Here is a 17,903-nt window from a genome sequence, read left to right as displayed (position 1 = left end):
CTTTTATCTATATTTGTATAGAATATAATATATGCTTTATTTTGATGAAAAGTAAATACAATTATTTACAACTTTTTCATTATTAACAACAAATTATTAAGATTGACTTGTAACATTGCAATGAAAATTTCACATTTTGAGCCCCAGTATAAATGTCATGTAGATTGAGAAAACTTAATAGATAATTTCTTTTACTTGAGGCAAGTAGAGAACAACATTGAAATGCTACAATTTTTTGTACAACTTTAAGTTCATATTTACAAAAGTTTATGAATGAATTAAGTATAAGAATAAATATAAGGATTTAAATTCCTAATATTCTTAATTAAATTACTTGGTACGAGTTTTCCTAATTTATCAATGTTAATTAATAATACACTTTGTTAGAAAACTAAATTATTTAAATATTTTCTTATTTAAGTTCCATTGAAGGGGGCTTAAGAGGAACTTGTCCTTCTAAAAATGTATCGCCCATATAAGCAGCTTTTTCATCATCAGTCAAGCAGTCCTCAGGGGTGTAAGCAGTAGAATCTACATTTACTGTGACCGAAACTCCGAAAACATTTGTATTAGCTTGTTGAGAAGAAAATCCCCCAAATGGACTAGGCTGATTGATTGGAGCTCCACTGAATGGGGAAGAATTTTTAGAAAATACATTATTTGTTCCAATTTGTTGGTTTTGAGCAAATGCTGATGCACCAAATGGAGTTGAAGATGGTGTGGTCGTAGAATTTTGATTGCTAAAAACGTTGGTTGCTGATGAGACACCAGCAAAAGCATTATCTGCCTGGGAAAAAGTATTACTGCTACCGAATGGCTGGGATGCTGGTGTGGCAGTAGTAAACATAGAATTTTCTAAAATTTTATTCAATCTTTATTATAGTTTTTACTAAATAATAATTATAAAATTATAAATGTACCTGTAACAGTTCCAAAAGGTGTAGCACTTTGAGCTGCTACACCAAATGGCGAAGCTGAAGATTGGAAAGTATTGGTATTTTGAGTTGGTGTTCCAAATGTATTAGAAGAAACATTTTGTGTAACAGGACCAAAACTATTAGTTGCTCCTGAATTTTGTCCACCAAAAACGTTATTAACAGTTGTTGGATTTGTGCTGCCAAAAGTAGATTGACTGCCAAATACTGAAGTATTGGGCTAAACAAAAAGTAATAAATTGTTTGTGCTAAACTGTTCATAAAAATAGTTTGTGATTGCATTGTTTTATAAATGAGTCATGGTTATTACTTGAGGACTACCAAATGTGGCTCCTCCACCAAAAGTTGGAGCACTGCCAAATGCTGAACCAGTGGTTGCAGATTGTCCAAAGACATTTGAACTAGGAGCTGCAGATGCTGTTGATGCAGTAGAACCTCCAAAAATAGAACCACTGGTCTGGGTACTGCTTCCAAATACATTACTAGGTGCTACTGATCCAAATACTTGTGAATTTTGAGGCTGTCCAAATACATTTGTTTGGCTGGTAGTACCTGCCGCTGCTGCTCCAAAAGCAGCTGACTGACCAAAACCTGAATTTTGTGTTGTACTTGAACCACCAAATATTGAGCTAGTTTGAGCTGAAAATAAAATGTATTTTTTGCATTATTTTCAATAAATAATCAGGATATTTGAAGATTTTTTCAAGTACCTGGAGAGGCTAGTCCACCAAATGATGATGTATTTTGTACAGCACCAAAGACTGTGGAACTTTTAGCAGAACCCCCAAAAATAGATGTAGAAGGTCCACTAAACGATGATGAACCTCCAAAAGTTGATTTGCTCCCAAATACAGAATTTGTACTATTTGCACTGGATTTTCCAAAAATTGATGATGAAACTGTTGATGCACTAAAGGCGGAACTACCACCAAAGGGATTGCTTTGAGTTCCATGAGTTTTTTGGCCAAATACATTATTAGCAGAAGAAGAAGTAGAAGATGTAGATCCAAAATTATTGTTATTTTCAGATCCTGAGTTTTGCAATTGTTCCTATTTAAAATATCTTTTATTTAACTAAAATAATGGAACTTTTAATAAAACTGTATTCAACTCTTGCCTTACCAACATTTGAACAATCTGTGGCGTTGGATTTTTTAAAGCCTCTCGCTTAGCTTTCATTGCCTCGCACATCTGTTGAAACGATGCATTCTGTAAAATGAGAAAATTCATAATTTAAAAATCTAATGGTAAGAAAAAATTCAATCAATAAAGAAAAAAATTATATTTAACTTACTGTTTGATCTACTGTACCAGCTTTACGAGCTTGATACATATTCCATCTAACTTCTTCGGGTGAAACATCATGCATTTCAGGAATACTTTTTTTTTCTTTGAACGGTCCATAACATGACAATAACCATTGTCCTCCTCTTTCAGCTATAAGAACTTCTTCGGCAACCATTAAGCTAGATTTTAAACAATTAATTTTTATTAAAAGCTCTTCTTTAATTGATTAAAAGAACAAAGAAAAGTTACTTACGCAGTACTCTTTTCATCATTAAATGTTTTGCTTCGATTACCTAAAGACGAAGAAAATGAGTATTTGTTTATTGTATTAAAATAACCTTTGTGAAAGGAAACTTGTTCATAATTTTGACTCACCGAAAGCGTGCTCGAATTTGCAATATTGACCAAAACGGCAATTACCCTGTTGAAAAAATTTACAGAGTACCATTTTGTATCCTTCGGTACAAAAAGAATTAATTTGTAAAGGCTCGACAAAAGTTAGAACTTTTCCTGCAAACGAGACTGTGAAGAAACGAGTCTGTCTATGTATTATTAATTAATCATCTTGCTACCTATACATTGTTTTGATTGTGTAAAGTTTTGTACCTTTGCGTCGTCTGCTATTTACAAACACAGTGTGCACAGCGCTAAGGATGCCGAGTGCCGATGAAGAAAATTGCATTCAAGATTCGCGCATTCCACATATCGAATTGAATCTTTTGATTTTTTTTCGTCCCGTCTTAAAATTTATCATTATTTTATTACATAGATTTCACGTAGATTTTTTATGTTTCAATAATTTTCGAAAACAAACGATTTATCAAAACATGTAGTTTTTTCATAAAGAAATTTAGCTTGTAGGCTCGAAAACGCGTTTATGAATCAAATGTCGTAAGACTATTCGGTTTCGATATTTGTAAACTGTAATTGATAGGATTCCTTATATATCATACTGTACATTCTAATTTTCTTATCATTTCTGTATAACAAAAGAAAATTTCGGTGAAAAAAGTGTATTGTTAAACGTTTTTGTTTAATTTTGTTATGATAACAAATTTTAACGCAGTAGAGTATTGCAAACTCGTTGTTTTTTCATCCATCTCACCTATCTTTACATTTTTCTATCTTAAAAAATTTAATTTTTCGTGTAAGAATGCAATTAAATTAAAATATCGCTAATGAATCTTCAAGATTATTAATCTCGAGGCCGTATAGGGTTGTACCTCCCGTCAATCAATTAAAAAATTATGTTAGGTACAAAACAAATGTGAAAGGTGCGAAAATTAGGGGTATAGCTATATTTACTGATTTACACTTTATTATAACTTACAAAAATGTCTCAAATATGTTATCGATTTACAGAACTAAAACACTATTACAAAAAAACTTCAATTTTTGTTGGTAGAAAATACTAAAAATAGGAAAAATGTGGAAATTTGCATTTCATGTAAGCCGAACAATTTACTTCGTACATTTTCAATTAATTTGTCAAAAAATCGTACTATTCAAAGAGACATATTGTATTATATCGGTTTTATACGCTGGTAACTGTTAAACGTGTTATGCTTCCGAAAACCAATGCGTGACTGAATTTAAAATGACAAGGTTTTCATTATAAGAACGGTTAACTTGTTTTTTAAATATTTTCATACGCTTTAATATTATAATTAATTATCTATTAAATAAATGTAATCATGAAAATAACTTTCATGACTTGAATTATTTTAACATTATCTTTTAACATATCGTGATTAAGTTTGTCATAATGAGTTTATGTAAAAACTTGACCTTCAAGTACGACTCGGAAAATCGAAAGACAAAATTACTTAAACCATAAGAAAAAGAAAATGAAAATACGTACAATAATTTGTATAATATTGTTTTATTAAAAAACAATGTTCAAAGACTGTATTTTGTACATGTATATATTATTACATACATTTTAAAGTTCAGTAAGCAATTAAAGTATAAAAATAGCACATTAAAATTTTTTTCTAAAAAATTTAAATCAATGTTTTATAAAAATTTTCAACAATGATAGTGATAACGTCAGTATAATTGCATTCCGTTTATAAACCAAGAGTTCTTGTCGTAATATTTTAAAAACAATAATTTTCAAAAAAAGGGTTATTAAAAATATGTATTATAAACCTATAGCTTGTTGTCCAGATATAATTCTGTCAACACTTGATGAGCAATATTCTTTAAAACATCTGAGTTGACGTTTTCTAAGAGCTTTTGTGGAATTTTGAGAAAGATCTGTTGGGTCCTGCATACACATTGGAGAATCAAATCGGAAAAGTGATACAGCCTTTTTATTTTTTTCATTAAGTATAGCTGTAAGCTCAGCTGGTAATTCATTGGTAGCAAACTTTTCTTTTTCTATAATCGAACCCAAAAACGGACAAATAACATACTTCTGATAGTCAAATTCTGCATAAAATGTAAACAGTCCAACAAGAGTTTCTACAAAACTAGAATCATTGGGAGTGATGCAAAAATTTTTCTGGTATCCACATTCCCAACCTGAAATAATTAGTTGTTTAGTTGATTATCAAATATTCTTAGTAAAATAATTCATATACATTTATAAAAATTACATAAACGTATATTACCATCAATAATTATTGAGCGAGTTTGACATTTTATTAACTCATAAACACTTGGAAGTACACCTTTGACTTGCAAGTAAAAAATCACTAGCCACGATACAGTGAAAGTTGAAATACCTTCTGTACCTGATAATTGTGAAAAAATTACCCATTTTTTAAGGTACAAAATAAGCTCTCTACACATTTTGTAAGCATCATTGTAGTATCTGTAAATGATAAGTTAATTTATAACAATAGTACTAAAGGTATACTTGATTAGAAATATAAATTACTTACCTAACAAGTTTAGATTTTCTGCAAGCCAAACCATTTGAAAAAGAGATATCACACTTGAGATCAGTAGGATAATGACGCAATTTGATAATAGGAACCCTGGTATCAAACAATGTTTCTTCTATATACCATTCGTCTTCTAGATTTTTAAAACAATCGATCACAGATGATAAATATTTATGGCTCAATGCAGTATCAAAGTTTTTATGGTACATATTGTCACAATCTAAAAAAATATCTAAATCACTATTAGAGAGAGCTGTATAAGAACATCTAGAACCAAATTTATATGCTTTTGCATTAGGATATAAGTGTTCAACAACTTTTTCAACAGCTTTTAATAAACTGTTTTCTTGTGAGCTTTCCAAAGTAATTGAATCTGATTCAAATAGTAATTGTTGTTTCTTATCTTCTATTTTACTTAACATATCTATCAAGGGAGGCATCATTTTTGAAACATTATAATCACCCTTACTTAAGTAGCGTTTATGAAAAATATCATCACAATGACCATAATATTTTCTAGAATCTCCATAAATGCATGTTACACATGCATAACATGTATGAAATTCCAGTACTTCACCTTTTTCAATGCACATTTTTACTTTCTTACAATGATTATTATTTTTTAAATGTTCAACAAATTCTATCTCCATCTGATATTTCATGTCACAGACTTGACAATCAAAAAATTGAGCATAATACCATGTGTTTTTCAAGAGAGTCATGATTTTCAAAAAAATATTGTAAGCATTTTCCTTCAATTTCTCACATTTTAGCATATGATTCTGAGATAGAGTATGTTCGAAAATCTTGTATTCTGCAATATCATTTTTGCAAGCATGGCAATAAAAAGATGCATTTGTAGTTTTTGAAATATAAGGTAATGCAAATGTTAAATTATCATTGGATATATTTGATGAATCTTCTATTTTAGTAAGACTGTTATTCTGTTTTTGTAGATTTTCAATGTGTTCTTTAGAAAAAAAGTGTTCCATTATAACATATACCTGACTGGAAAATTGTTGGTTGCAAAGTAAACAGAAATGGTCATCATTGACTTTAGTTATGAAATTAATGCTCAAGTTTATATTAGCTAGTTTGATGCTACTTGTATTGTATATATTTGTCTTATCCCATTTAATACATAAGTCTATATACTGAGTACCATTTTTTAAAATATTTTGATCAAATTTTGAAACTCTATCTGCCAGCACGTTGCATGATTTTGATTGTGATTCTCTTTTATGAACTGGAATGAATTTTTTCATTTTATCTTTATTTAGTTGAAGTCCAACTATATCGTTTATAAAGTCAAGCTCATCTGTCTTTGATTGTTTATTAGCTACTGGATTGGAACTGCATTGTTGTGTTCTGTTGTTTTTTGCTATTTTTGTACAATTATCTTCTTCAGGTTTTCTTTTTCTTGATATTGGTTCAAATGTTTTTGAGTTTTCATTCTTCACTCTACTAAGTTTTGTCTCTCTGTTTTTCATTTCTTCATCACATTGTGTTTCACATGATTTCATTTCATAAAATGGTAATGGTTTGTTCATAACTGCAAAAGATTCTTCATTTTTCAATCCATTAAGTTTTGTCTCTTTGTTTTTTGTTTTTTCATCACATTGTGTTTCACATGATTTCATTTCATAAAATGGTAACTGTTTGTTCATAACTACAAAAGATTTTTCATTTTTCACTCCATTAAGTTTTGTCTCTTTGTTTTTCGTTTTTTCATTACATTTTGTCTCACATGGTTTCATTTCAGAAATTGATAATTGTTTGTTCACAATTACACAAGATTCATGTTTTACCTCATTTAAATGAGCATTAACGGATTCCATGTCGTTCATTTGTATTTGACACAATGAACACTTTATGAAAAGTGTATTGTTTAATTTTATTATTTCTAGATAATTTTGATAAAAAATTTTATCAAAATATTCCATTTGCATTTTATGTTTCATTGAAGTATGGTAATGTAAAAACAAAGAAAAAATATCAGAATCAAACGATTCATCACATAAGTAACATTTATAAGAGATGATACTTTCTTTGACCAACTGATCACTACACTGCATATTTTTTTCAGAATTCAATCTATGATTTTCGATATAATGGTGAAAAAGTTGTGACGAGCTTAAAGTATTTTCATTACACTTACAGCACCTGGTACGTATTTCAAACAATTTGGAAAAAATACTTTGAATACGAATCAATTCAGTTGCAGAAATGTGACTTTCTACTGGTTTTTGATGTATACTTTTCAAGAAATTACTACGTTGAACATGCTGAGAAGACTTTAGATGTTCATCTAATTGGTTGTAACTAATGTTAATATTGCACAGAGAACATGCTATATAACTTTCAAAAACTTTGATAATGTCAATACTCGGATATTTGAGAATTTCGGAAAAATGATTCATAATATGCTTTAAAGCCAGCATGGGAGTTTTGCAATGAATTTTACATTTTTTGCAATACAAATTATTTGAAAAAATATAGGTTTCAGAATTTGTAGAACTTTTATTGAGTTTAATTTTTTTGACGTGTTTAGAACTGTTCACATGCTGCAAAAGCATCATAAAGGAACATGGTAATTGAAATTCACACAAATAACATGTGAGATGATTGGCATTGAAATTAAAAAAAATAGAATTTTTCACTATTTTTTTTGCAAAACACTTGGAAAGCCTTTTACCGCTTGAGACTCTTAAATCGCAGTTCATATCCATGCTCATTTCAGCGTGAAAAGGAGCTTCAATGTGACTTATGATGTCAGCCACACTATCATTTTCGAATTCGAAGGTACACAAAATGCACTTGAAACTATTTTTCCACGAAATGATTCGATTTTGACAAAGCCACTTCCAATCTAATGCCATTTTTGCAAATTTTACCGTTGAACTACTTGAGTACAGATGAACTCCTTCAATAACTAAGGTTGATAAGGTATTGGTACAGAGAAAAATCACAGAGCCGTTTGGATGTTGCAACCACAGCACCAGTGTACTAAATTGACGATCGCTGTGTCGGAATTCCCGCGCTTCGCTTTGTGAATTGTCGTGTAACGTGATAACTGTTCCAACCGGCAGTGCTAGTGGTGTAATGAAAACAAAAAATAGAACATTTATCATGGAAATCGATACACATACATCAGAGAAAGGAATCAACTTTGAGCTTTCAACATTTACATTAGATTTTCAACATATTAACTAATACATTCGATCGACGCCCTTACCTTTTTTGTTTTGACGCGAAACTTGTTAGGTAGCTTGCTATGTACCGGCAGTAACGCAGTGCACTTTCGCGAACAGCGAACGAGAGTGCCTTAACTGCGTGTAGTTGGTTGATCGCTCGCTGTGATTGGCTAGCGCTCAACAGTCGACACTGTCAAGACAAGACTACTCAAGAGTGATCAGCTTCTTTCCATCTTTTAAATGCCGATAGAAAATTGCATTCAATAATTGCACTTTTCGCGCACTCCTCACATCAGATTGAATCTTTCGATTCTTTTTCGTCTCATCGTAAAATTTGTCATTATTTTACATAGATTTCACATCGATTTTTTTATGTATTTTAATAATTTTCGTAAAACAAACGATTTATGAAAACGTGTTGTTTCCTCATAACAGAAACTAGCTGTAGGCTCGAAAACGCGTTTCAATTGAGTCAAATGTCGTAAGACAACTCGGTTTAGATATTTGTGAACTATATTTGATTGGATTCCTTATAAATCATACTGTGCATTCTAATTCTTTTTATTTCTTTACAACAAACGAAACATTTTGGTGACAAAAGGGTATGGTTAAACTTTTGTTTAATTGTGCTAATAACAAAGTTTAACGCAGTCGAGTATGTAACTGTATTCGTTGTTTTAATCTATCCTACCTATGTCTACATTCTTTTAACTTTAATATTTTATTTATTCGTGTAAACATGTAATTAAATTTAAAGATCTATTTAGTTTGTGAATGTTTAATTAATTTATCAAAAAATCATACCATTTAAAGAGGCGTATTGTATCAAATTAATGGTACTGTCAAATGTATAATACTGTTAAATGTCTAAAACCAATACGCGCGACCATACCAATACCATAGAATACAGATAGATTCAAAATTTGAAGGCCTTCAGTATAATTACGATCAAGTTTGATTATTTTAATATTTTTCTTCTGTTAATTAAGATTATAATTAATTAGAAAGAGAAAAATATTATTCCAACGCAAGATATAGTCTCCAAATACGAATTATTACATACAACAAATAAATACAGCCGTGAAAATTATGACTTGAATTATTTTTTCATCTAGCGTTAATCTTTTAAGATTACCTTTTAGCATATTGAATCAGTCGTGATTTAATTTTTCATAATGAGTTTTTGTGTACAAAGTAGACTTTTAGGAAGTTTAAACCGATAAATCGAAAGTTAAAAATGTATTACATTCATAAGAAAACGATAATAAAAATACGTAAAATATTTTGTATAAAATCGTTTTATTAAAATAAAAAACGTTCAAAAGCAGTATATTGTACATGTATATATTACTACATACATTTTAAAATTCAGTAAGTAATTAAAATATGAAAATAGCACATTAAAATTTTTTTCTAAAAAATTTAAAACAATGTTTCATAAACATTTTGAACAATGATAGTGATAACGTCAGTATAATTGCATTCCGTTTATAAATCATGAGTTCTTGTCGTAATGTTTTAAAAACAATAATTTTCAAAAAAAAGTTATTAAAAAGATTTATTATAAATCTGTAGCTTGTTGTCCAGATATAATTCTGTCGACACTTGATGAGCAATATTCTTTGAAACATCTGAGTTGACGTTTTCTAAGAGCTTTGGTGGAATTTTGAGAAAGATCTGTTGGGTCCTGCATACACATTGGAGAATCAAATCGGAAAAGTGATACAGCCTTTCTATTTTTATCATTAAGTATAGCTGTAAGCTCAGCTGGTAATTCTTTGGTAGCAAACTTTTCTTTTTCTATTATCGAACCCAAATACGGACAAATAACATACTTCTGATAGTCAAATTCTGCATAAAATGTAAACAGTCCAACAAGATTTTCTACAAAACTAGAATCATTGGAAGTGATGCAAAAATTTTTCTGGTATCCACATTCCCAACCTGAAATAATTAGTTGTTTAGTTGATTATCAAATATTCTTAGTAAAATAATTCATATACATTTATAAAAATTACATAAACGTATATTACCATCAATAATTATTGAGCGAGTTTGACATTTTATTAACTCATAAACACTTGGAAGTACACCTTTGACTTGCAAGTAAAAAATCACTAGCCACGATACAGTGAAAGTTGAAATACCTTCTGTACCTGATAATTGTGAAAAAATTACCCATTTTTTAAGGTACAAAATAAGCTCTCTACACATTTTGTAAGCATCATTGTAGTATCTGTAAATGATAAGTTAATTTATAACAATAGTACTAAAGGTATACTTGATTAGAAATATAAATTACTTACCTAACAAGTTTAGATTTTCTGCAAGCCAAACCATTTGAAAAAGAGATATCACACTTGAGATCAGTAGGATAATGACGCAATTTGATAATAGGAACCCTGGTATCAAACAATGTTTCTTCTATATACCATTCGTCTTCTAGATTTTTAAAACAATCGATCACAGATGATAAATATTTATGGCTCAATGAAGTATCAAAGTTTTCATGGTACATGTTGTCACAATCTAAAAAAATATCTAAATCACTATTAGAGAGAGCTGTATAAGAACATCTAGAACCAAATTTATATGCTTTTGCATTAGGATATAAGTGTTCAACAACTTTTTCAACAGCTTTTAATAAACTGTTTTCTTGTGAGCTTTCCAAAGTAATTGAATCTGATTCAAATAATAATTTTTGTTTTTTATCTTCTATTCTACTTAACAAATCTATCAAGGGAGGCATCATTTTTGAAACATTATAATCACCCTTACTTAAGTAGCGTTTATGGAAAATATCATCACAATGACCATAATATTTTCTGGAATCTCCATAAATGCATGTTACACATGCATAACATGTATGAAATTCCAGTACTTCACCTTTTTCAATGCACATTTTTACTTTTTTACAATGGTTTTCATTTTTTAAATGTTCAACAAATTCTATTTCCATCTGATATTTCATGTTACACACTTGACAATTAAAATATTGAGCATAATACCATGTATTCTTCAAGAGAGTCATGATTTTCAAAAGAATATTGAAAGCATTTTTTTTCATGTTCTCACATTTTAGCATATGATTCTGAGATAGAGCATGTTCAAAAACATTGTATTCTGCAATGTCATTTTTGCAAGCATGGCAATGAAAAGATTCATTTGTAGTGTGTGAAATATAAGGTAACGCAAATGTTAAATTATCATTGGATATATTTGATGAATCTTCTGTTTTAGTTAGGCTGTTATTCTGATTTTGTAGATTTTTAATGTGATCTTTAGAAAAAAAGTGTTCCATTATAACATTTACCTCACTGGAAAATTGTTTGTTGCAAAGTAAACAGAAATGGTCATCATTGACTTTAATTATGAAATTAATGCTCAAGTTTATATTAGTTAGTTTGATGCTACTTGTATTGTATATATTTGTTTTGGCCTGTTTAATACATAAGTCTATATACTGAGTACCATTTTTTAAAATATTTTGATCAAATATTGAAACTCTATTTGCCTGCACGTTGCATGATTTTGATTGTGATTCTCTTTTATGAACTGGAATGAATCTATTCATTTTAACTTTATTTAATCGAAGTCCATCTAAATCCTCTATAATGTCAAGCACATCTAGTTGAAATTGTTCATCAGCTATTGGATAATAATCAAATTTTTCTTTTGTTTTGTTTCTTGCCATTTCAGTACAATGATATTCTGATTCTTTTTTTGATGATGCTAGTTCTGAGGTCTTTGATTTTTCATTTTTCACTTTACTAACTTTTGTCTCTTTGTTTTTGGTTTTTTCATTACATTGTGTCTTACATGATTTCATTTCAGAAATTGGTAATTGTTTATTCGCAATTACACAAGATTTATGTTTTGTTTCATTAAAATGAGCGTTAATGGATTCCATATCGTTCATTTTTATTTGACATAATGAACACTCAACAAAAATTGTACCTTTTATTTCTATCATATTCAGATGATTTTGCTTGGAAATTTGATCAAATAATTCTAGTTTTATTTTATGTTCAATCGAAGTATAGTAATGAAAAAACAAAGAAAAGATATCAGTACCAAATGATTCATTACACAAGTAACAATGATAAGAGATAATATTTTCTTTGATCAAATGATCACTCCACTTAACATTTTTCATAGCATTTAACTGATGAATCCTTCCCATAAAATGTGGAATAAGATGAAATTCATTTGGAATGTCAGTTTCACATTTACTACAACGCCAAGTACGAATATTGAAAAAGTTGAAAAAAATCTGTTTAATAAGCTTCCATTCATTTGTGGAAATCTGATTTTCTTGAAGTATTGGTTTTCTACTTTTCAAGAAATTATTCCTTTTCACATGTTGAGTAGACTTTAAATGATCTTCTAATTTGTCAGAACTAATGTTAATATTGCATAGAGAACATACTATATGAGAATTGAAGACTTTGATGATATCAAAACTGGTTGAATGTGGAAGCATTTTAGGAAAATGATCCATAATATGCTTCAAAGTACTCATGGGGGTAAGACAAAAAACTTTGCATGTTTTACAATATAAATCATTCGTGAAAACATATGTTTTAGATTTCAAAGAACTCAAAGCATTTTTGTTATTATTAATTTTTTGCAGGTGTTTTCGAGTTTTCACATGTTCTAAAACGTCAGAATAGCATGGAAACGTATATCTACACAGATAGCATCTAAGTTGATTGTCATTGGTATTGAAAAAAATACAATTTTTCACTATTTCTTCGCACACTGACGGGATAACCTCGTTACCCAAAGAATCTTTCAATTCACAATCTATCTTCTTAATCCCTTTGATATGAAAAGGATTATCTTCAATATGGATTTTGATTTCATTGACGTAATCTTTTCCAAATTCAAAAGTACACAAAATGCACTTAAAACTGCTTTTCCACTTGATTATACGATTGCGATAAAGCCAAAGCCAATCAAATTCCATTCTTAGAGGTTTTGTCGATTCAGATTAAACAAACTTGATATTTTTATAGGAGTTTTTAATAACTATACCTAAAGTCTAGAAAAGATATCAAGACAAAAAAAGAATTACAACACCTTTCGCAGCGGCAGCTGTTTATGTACTGACTTGAAAAGCGGTGTGCCGGGATTCCCGCGCTTTGCATTCTAACCGACAGTCCACTATCGATCGGTGAGTATTATGTAAACAAATATTCTGGTAAATCGATACATCAGACAAAGGAATCAACTTTGAGTTTTCGATTTTCAACACATTTTCTAATATTTCATGAACTTCTTTTACTTTTTTGTTTTGATTTAAAATTATAGATCGTTAAGTACAGCATGCAGCGTACTTTCCGTGAAAAACGAGTGAACCGCGAGCGAGCCTTAGCGGCATGTAGTTGGTTGATCGGGCGTTGCAATTGTCCAGCGCTGTGCTACCACGACAATCTATAATATAACTTACCAAGTACATAAATAATATAAAAGACTATGGTTATTAATTAATAACTCTTAATTTATAGCTATAGTTCATACACGTATAGATCAGTATACAATACAATAAACTCGGTTGTACGAGTACGCGCCGAACCGCTCGCACTCTGCGATCACTAAGCGGCATCATTGGCTGCCATACTCATCAACACGCTATGAGTTACCTATTCTTTGCTGTGATATAATTATCGAGAAGCTTCGGAACCAAGATTTATATTTTATTGTCTTGGCGGGTGCAGAGTGCAGACTAAGGCTCATGATGGCGATAAGGATGTTTCAGTGTGTTATTAAATTTTGCCAATTTTTTTGTATCAGTTAAAGAAGTAAATTAAATATCATTATGCAACTGCATCAGAGTGCAAAGAGTAAAACCAGAAAGAAAAACGACACCTTCTCATAAGATGTCTTCTTGTATCTTCAGGCATTCAAAATGAAACTTCAAAGTCATTTTTCCTTTTGGTTTAAATTGTTAAAGGTTTTTTTTCATTTCTATGCTATTTTACTAAAACAACATATCGACGTGCCAGTGCTGAAAGATGACGCTTCGCAGAGCAGAAAGATGCCATTTCGCGTTCGAGCTGAAAGATGCCACTTCGGCGCTCGATTCTGAAGGATGGTTTTTTCCGCGTCTGAAGTGACACCATGTTAATGTTTCATGTTTTAGAAGTAAAGTGGATGCTTTTCCAGAATCTTGCGTTGAAATGAAGATAATAGTTAAAGTTGAAGCTTTAAACGCAGAAATACCGAGCACCAAAGTGGCATCTTTCAGCACTGGTATGTCGATATACTCCAGAAAAAAATCAATCAAAACGAAAGAGGCCCGGGAGTTTCACTTCTTGTGTGTAGGATTACATGTGATATAGGATAATAAAATTACGAGAAGTAAAACTTTTTATCTGTTTTTCTTTCTTTTTTACGAGGTTGCAGTCGTTTTTTGGAATTCTCGCGCACTAATTATGATAAAGGAGCAGCTACAAATTAAGTCCTGAAAATGAAATATGCGTGTATTTTTAATATTTTTGGAATATTTTGTTTTATTCGTTTTTTCTTGAAGTTGAAGTTTTTTTTAAATATTTGAGCAGATAATGTGAAAGAGGAGCAGTTTTTTAAATTTAAGACCAAATAATGAATGATTCATAAAGATGAAGAAAGGTTGAATACGAGCATTAGAAAATTTAAAATGGAGTCGCTTCATACTGTAAGTCTTCATTTGTGCAAAAAAATACATTCTGTGCCTGTTGCATAAAAGTATTTATTAGAGGAAGTTCTTCGCTAATGTATCAATAGCGGCTTATTTTATAACTACGCATGACTTGTTTTCGAATCGAATTCAATTGTTTGCAAGTCTTTGCTACCAGTATGACTATTCGTTTTTTCGTAACAATGGAATTTAAAATTTATTCTAATTAAAATTATTATTTTGAAAATTTTATATAAATCGAGGAATCGTCTACGATAAAAGAAATGTATCAATTATAGATCTTACACTTAAAAGTTAAATGACTGCAGTCAGTCTAAAAAAAAAGGGTTATTGTGATTTGTTAACTTTTTTTTGCACTTCTCTGAGGGCATATTATGATTTAAACCAGTATAAGATCGTTATGAATATTAAATCGAAAAAAAACCATGTACTCAATTTTAAAAAGTGATTAAAAGTTAGCGATTGAAGTAATACATCATATGAAAAATCCAAAGTTCTCCAAGTTGTAATTTGAAACGACGATGATAATTGAATAAAATTTGTTTCTCATCACTCGCAAGTAGTCAGGTTGATATTTAGTTTCACGATCGCGAAAGAAAAATTTGGTTGAAAAACGGAACAATCTCGATGATAGACGATGTTATTTTAGCAGAGTACGATTCGTATTATATATAGCAGGACGCGAAGGAACTTGACGCTGCACGCATAGATCATGTTCGGCGTTGAGCGGATACGGTCTTAAGCCGCTGTTTAAAAAGTACCAAAAGCCGAGGAAGCCAAAAATAATCACGAGCATCATCACAGCCATAAGCACGACAGGCGTGAGCGGTGGCAACGGCACATGACGAAATCCATTATTACGTAGGGCGGCTATAATATCGTTACATTGGCATTCCCCACAAGCTTGATCCATTAAGACATCGACTATAGGACGCAAAGTGTCTATTATAAAGACCGCACTCGATATTGTTTTTCCGCTATGGACATTTCTCGCTTCCCATTCGAGCGCGACATCCGGAGACAAGTTCGAACGAGACGGCAGTTTAAAAAAAGGCATTAGATCCATTATTAAACGGTAGCAGTGGCAGTAGTAGCAGCGGTAGTAGTAGATGAGAGAGAAAGTTTAGACGGAGTAGGGAAAAGAGCGAAAAAGGGCAAAAAAGTCGGCGAAACGACAGCGACGCGCGTCTCGACACGTATAGAGCATAGTCGGTGCCTATACGGCGGGATGCGCCTATAAGGTATATCCGCGTCCCGAAATAAGCGCAGACGGTGGCAGCGGCAGCCGGAGCTATGCGGGGGGTGCAACGACACGCGCCTCGTTCTCCCTACCAGTTATCTCATTTCGGTCTCGTTGGGCCATGGGCTTGGCAATCCGATCGCAGTTCTTCGCTCGTTCTAGCACAGTCAAGGTGACTTCCTTCCTTCCTTCCGAGGCTCGCCAAGGCAGTGTCGTCGGGCTCAAACGGAATCGGTTATAACGTTCGATCGATCAGTCGCGATTCGAGCCAGTGTCGGGGCACGATCCAAAGCCATAGAAAAAAAATGTTCAAATTCGCGCGTGCCGATGGGCCGAAAAAGCCGGTCAGCGCGTTCAGCAGCAGTCCACGCGGTCCGATCATAAAAATGGCCACGACGGATACGCCGGCTCAGGAGGGCTGCTCCTGCTGCTTCATGCGCTGCTGCACCTGCATACACTTTTCGTTCCTCGCCAGCACGGTTGGACTGGTGAAACTCGTACAGACCGTAAGTGCAAGAAACAAAAAAGAAAAGTCATTCGATTGCTCCTGTGGTAGCGATTGTCGATCTGATTGGGCTCGTTTTTCAGTTGCTCAGCGGTGTCATTCAGTACCTGCTGATCGAGTACGGGCTTCGTTATCACGCGACCATCGGCACGGCCTTCGAGGGATCCTTGACCACGTCTTCGGCCTGCTTCTTCACCTCGGCCATTCTGCTCTTCATCTACATAGTCTCGGAAAGATCCTATAGGCTCATAAGAGCTTCCTTGTTCGTAAGTCATTTGCGTGATTCAATTTTTTTTTCTATCCATATTTACACATCCATGGACGTAATAAAACCATGTTTCTTCCTTTTGTCCTAGGAAATAATGTTCAACATAGTCTCCTGCTTCTTTTACTTGACTTCGGCAGTCTACATGGCGTTTGCTACGAAAATATTCGTATGGACGATTAGCTTCACGACGCCGAGCGTTTATTATGGCATGACTGGTGTTTATGTAAGTTCACAATGTACCTAGACAATGCCTAAAATACGTACATGCGAGCCCAAGACATTTTTCATTTGCGTATAAATCAATTTATTCATATCACGCTGAAATGTAGAAATGTCTTGTGAGTAAAAAAAAACAACAATTTCTAACGCGTTCTATCTTTGAATTTTCAGGCACTAAGTACCGTTGCCGGTATATTGCACGGAGCCGATGCTTTTTATTCGTTCAAAGATTTTGTGGCGCACTAGTTAGATCAAATTAAAAGACAAATTTTTGAACTAGTCAATGCCAAAGTGCTTCCAGCAACTCTAGCGTCAATCGAAAATTCACGCTAAATAATGATCACGATTCCACTAGATAGAATGTATAATTGTATATATATATTTGTACGATATCGAAGCAAATGTAAAATTTTTATGATATTACATGCAACGAATTTAGTAAAATTTAATCTCGCATTATATAACAAATAGATGAGTAATCAATTATGTTTGACAAAAATCGAATTTAAGAAGATTCGTAGCTTTTTTTATTGAGATCAATTTTGTATAAAAATGAAATGGAAAATTAATAAAACAAAATATATTTTCTGGTCCGTGAAGGTATAATTTATTGGATAAAATTTTATTTGAAGTAATTCATGTTATTTATTGCGATTGTCCGTCTTCGTGTATAAACGCCTCA

The 17,903-nt window shown here is 31.8% G+C and overlaps 4 protein-coding genes across 5 annotated transcripts; 1 reads left to right on the top strand and 3 right to left on the bottom strand.

Annotated features, from left to right (window-relative positions):
- Positions 1 to 23: 23 nt before the first annotated feature.
- Positions 24 to 2,814, bottom strand: LOC106658777 (nuclear pore complex protein DDB_G0274915-like). Of its 2 annotated transcripts, none has more exons than XM_014380892.2 (8): positions 2,598 to 2,814; positions 2,476 to 2,515; positions 2,230 to 2,401; positions 2,058 to 2,144; positions 1,646 to 1,985; positions 1,246 to 1,574; positions 921 to 1,155; positions 24 to 855 (listed from the first exon to the last, which is right to left on the bottom strand). In XM_014380892.2, exons 1-8 carry the CDS (start codon positions 2,668 to 2,670, stop codon positions 413 to 415), a joined length of 1,719 nt encoding a protein of 572 aa, XP_014236378.1. In that variant the 5' UTR covers positions 2,671 to 2,814; the 3' UTR covers positions 24 to 412. The 2 variants fall into 2 exon arrangements, with proteins under 2 accessions (XP_014236378.1, XP_023315707.1); XM_023459939.1 differs by having other exon boundaries at positions 24 to 825.
- Positions 2,815 to 4,277: 1,463 nt separating this feature from the next.
- LOC111693899 (terminal uridylyltransferase Tailor-like) lies at positions 4,278 to 5,491 on the bottom strand. The gene is made up of 3 exons (XM_023460019.1): positions 5,111 to 5,491; positions 4,838 to 5,040; positions 4,278 to 4,748 (listed from the first exon to the last, which is right to left on the bottom strand). The coding sequence occupies exons 1-3, from the start codon at positions 5,320 to 5,322 to the stop codon at positions 4,366 to 4,368; spliced, it is 798 nt and encodes a 265-aa protein (XP_023315787.1). The 5' UTR covers positions 5,323 to 5,491; the 3' UTR covers positions 4,278 to 4,365.
- A 4,194-nt stretch (positions 5,492 to 9,685) lies between these two features.
- LOC111693904 lies at positions 9,686 to 13,602 on the bottom strand. The gene is made up of 3 exons (XM_023460034.1): positions 10,614 to 13,602; positions 10,341 to 10,543; positions 9,686 to 10,251 (listed from the first exon to the last, which is right to left on the bottom strand). The coding sequence occupies exons 1-3, from the start codon at positions 13,274 to 13,276 to the stop codon at positions 9,869 to 9,871; spliced, it is 3,249 nt and encodes a 1,082-aa protein (XP_023315802.1). The 5' UTR covers positions 13,277 to 13,602; the 3' UTR covers positions 9,686 to 9,868.
- Positions 13,603 to 16,534: 2,932 nt separating this feature from the next.
- LOC106658496 (protein singles bar) lies at positions 16,535 to 17,467 on the top strand. Its single transcript, XM_014380496.1, has 4 exons — positions 16,535 to 16,735; positions 16,818 to 17,000; positions 17,091 to 17,225; positions 17,393 to 17,467. The coding sequence occupies exons 1-4, from the start codon at positions 16,535 to 16,537 to the stop codon at positions 17,465 to 17,467; spliced, it is 594 nt and encodes a 197-aa protein (XP_014235982.1).
- Positions 17,468 to 17,903: the final 436 nt, after the last annotated feature.

This window comes from Trichogramma pretiosum, unplaced genomic scaffold (genome assembly GCF_000599845.2).
Source record: "Trichogramma pretiosum strain Unisexual culture from Peru unplaced genomic scaffold, Tpre_2.0 scaffold10, whole genome shotgun sequence".
NCBI classification, from domain to species: domain Eukaryota; kingdom Metazoa; phylum Arthropoda; class Insecta; order Hymenoptera; family Trichogrammatidae; genus Trichogramma; species Trichogramma pretiosum.
The sequence above is the reverse complement of the archived record's forward strand: the minus strand, read 5'-3'. Positions and strand labels throughout refer to the sequence as shown.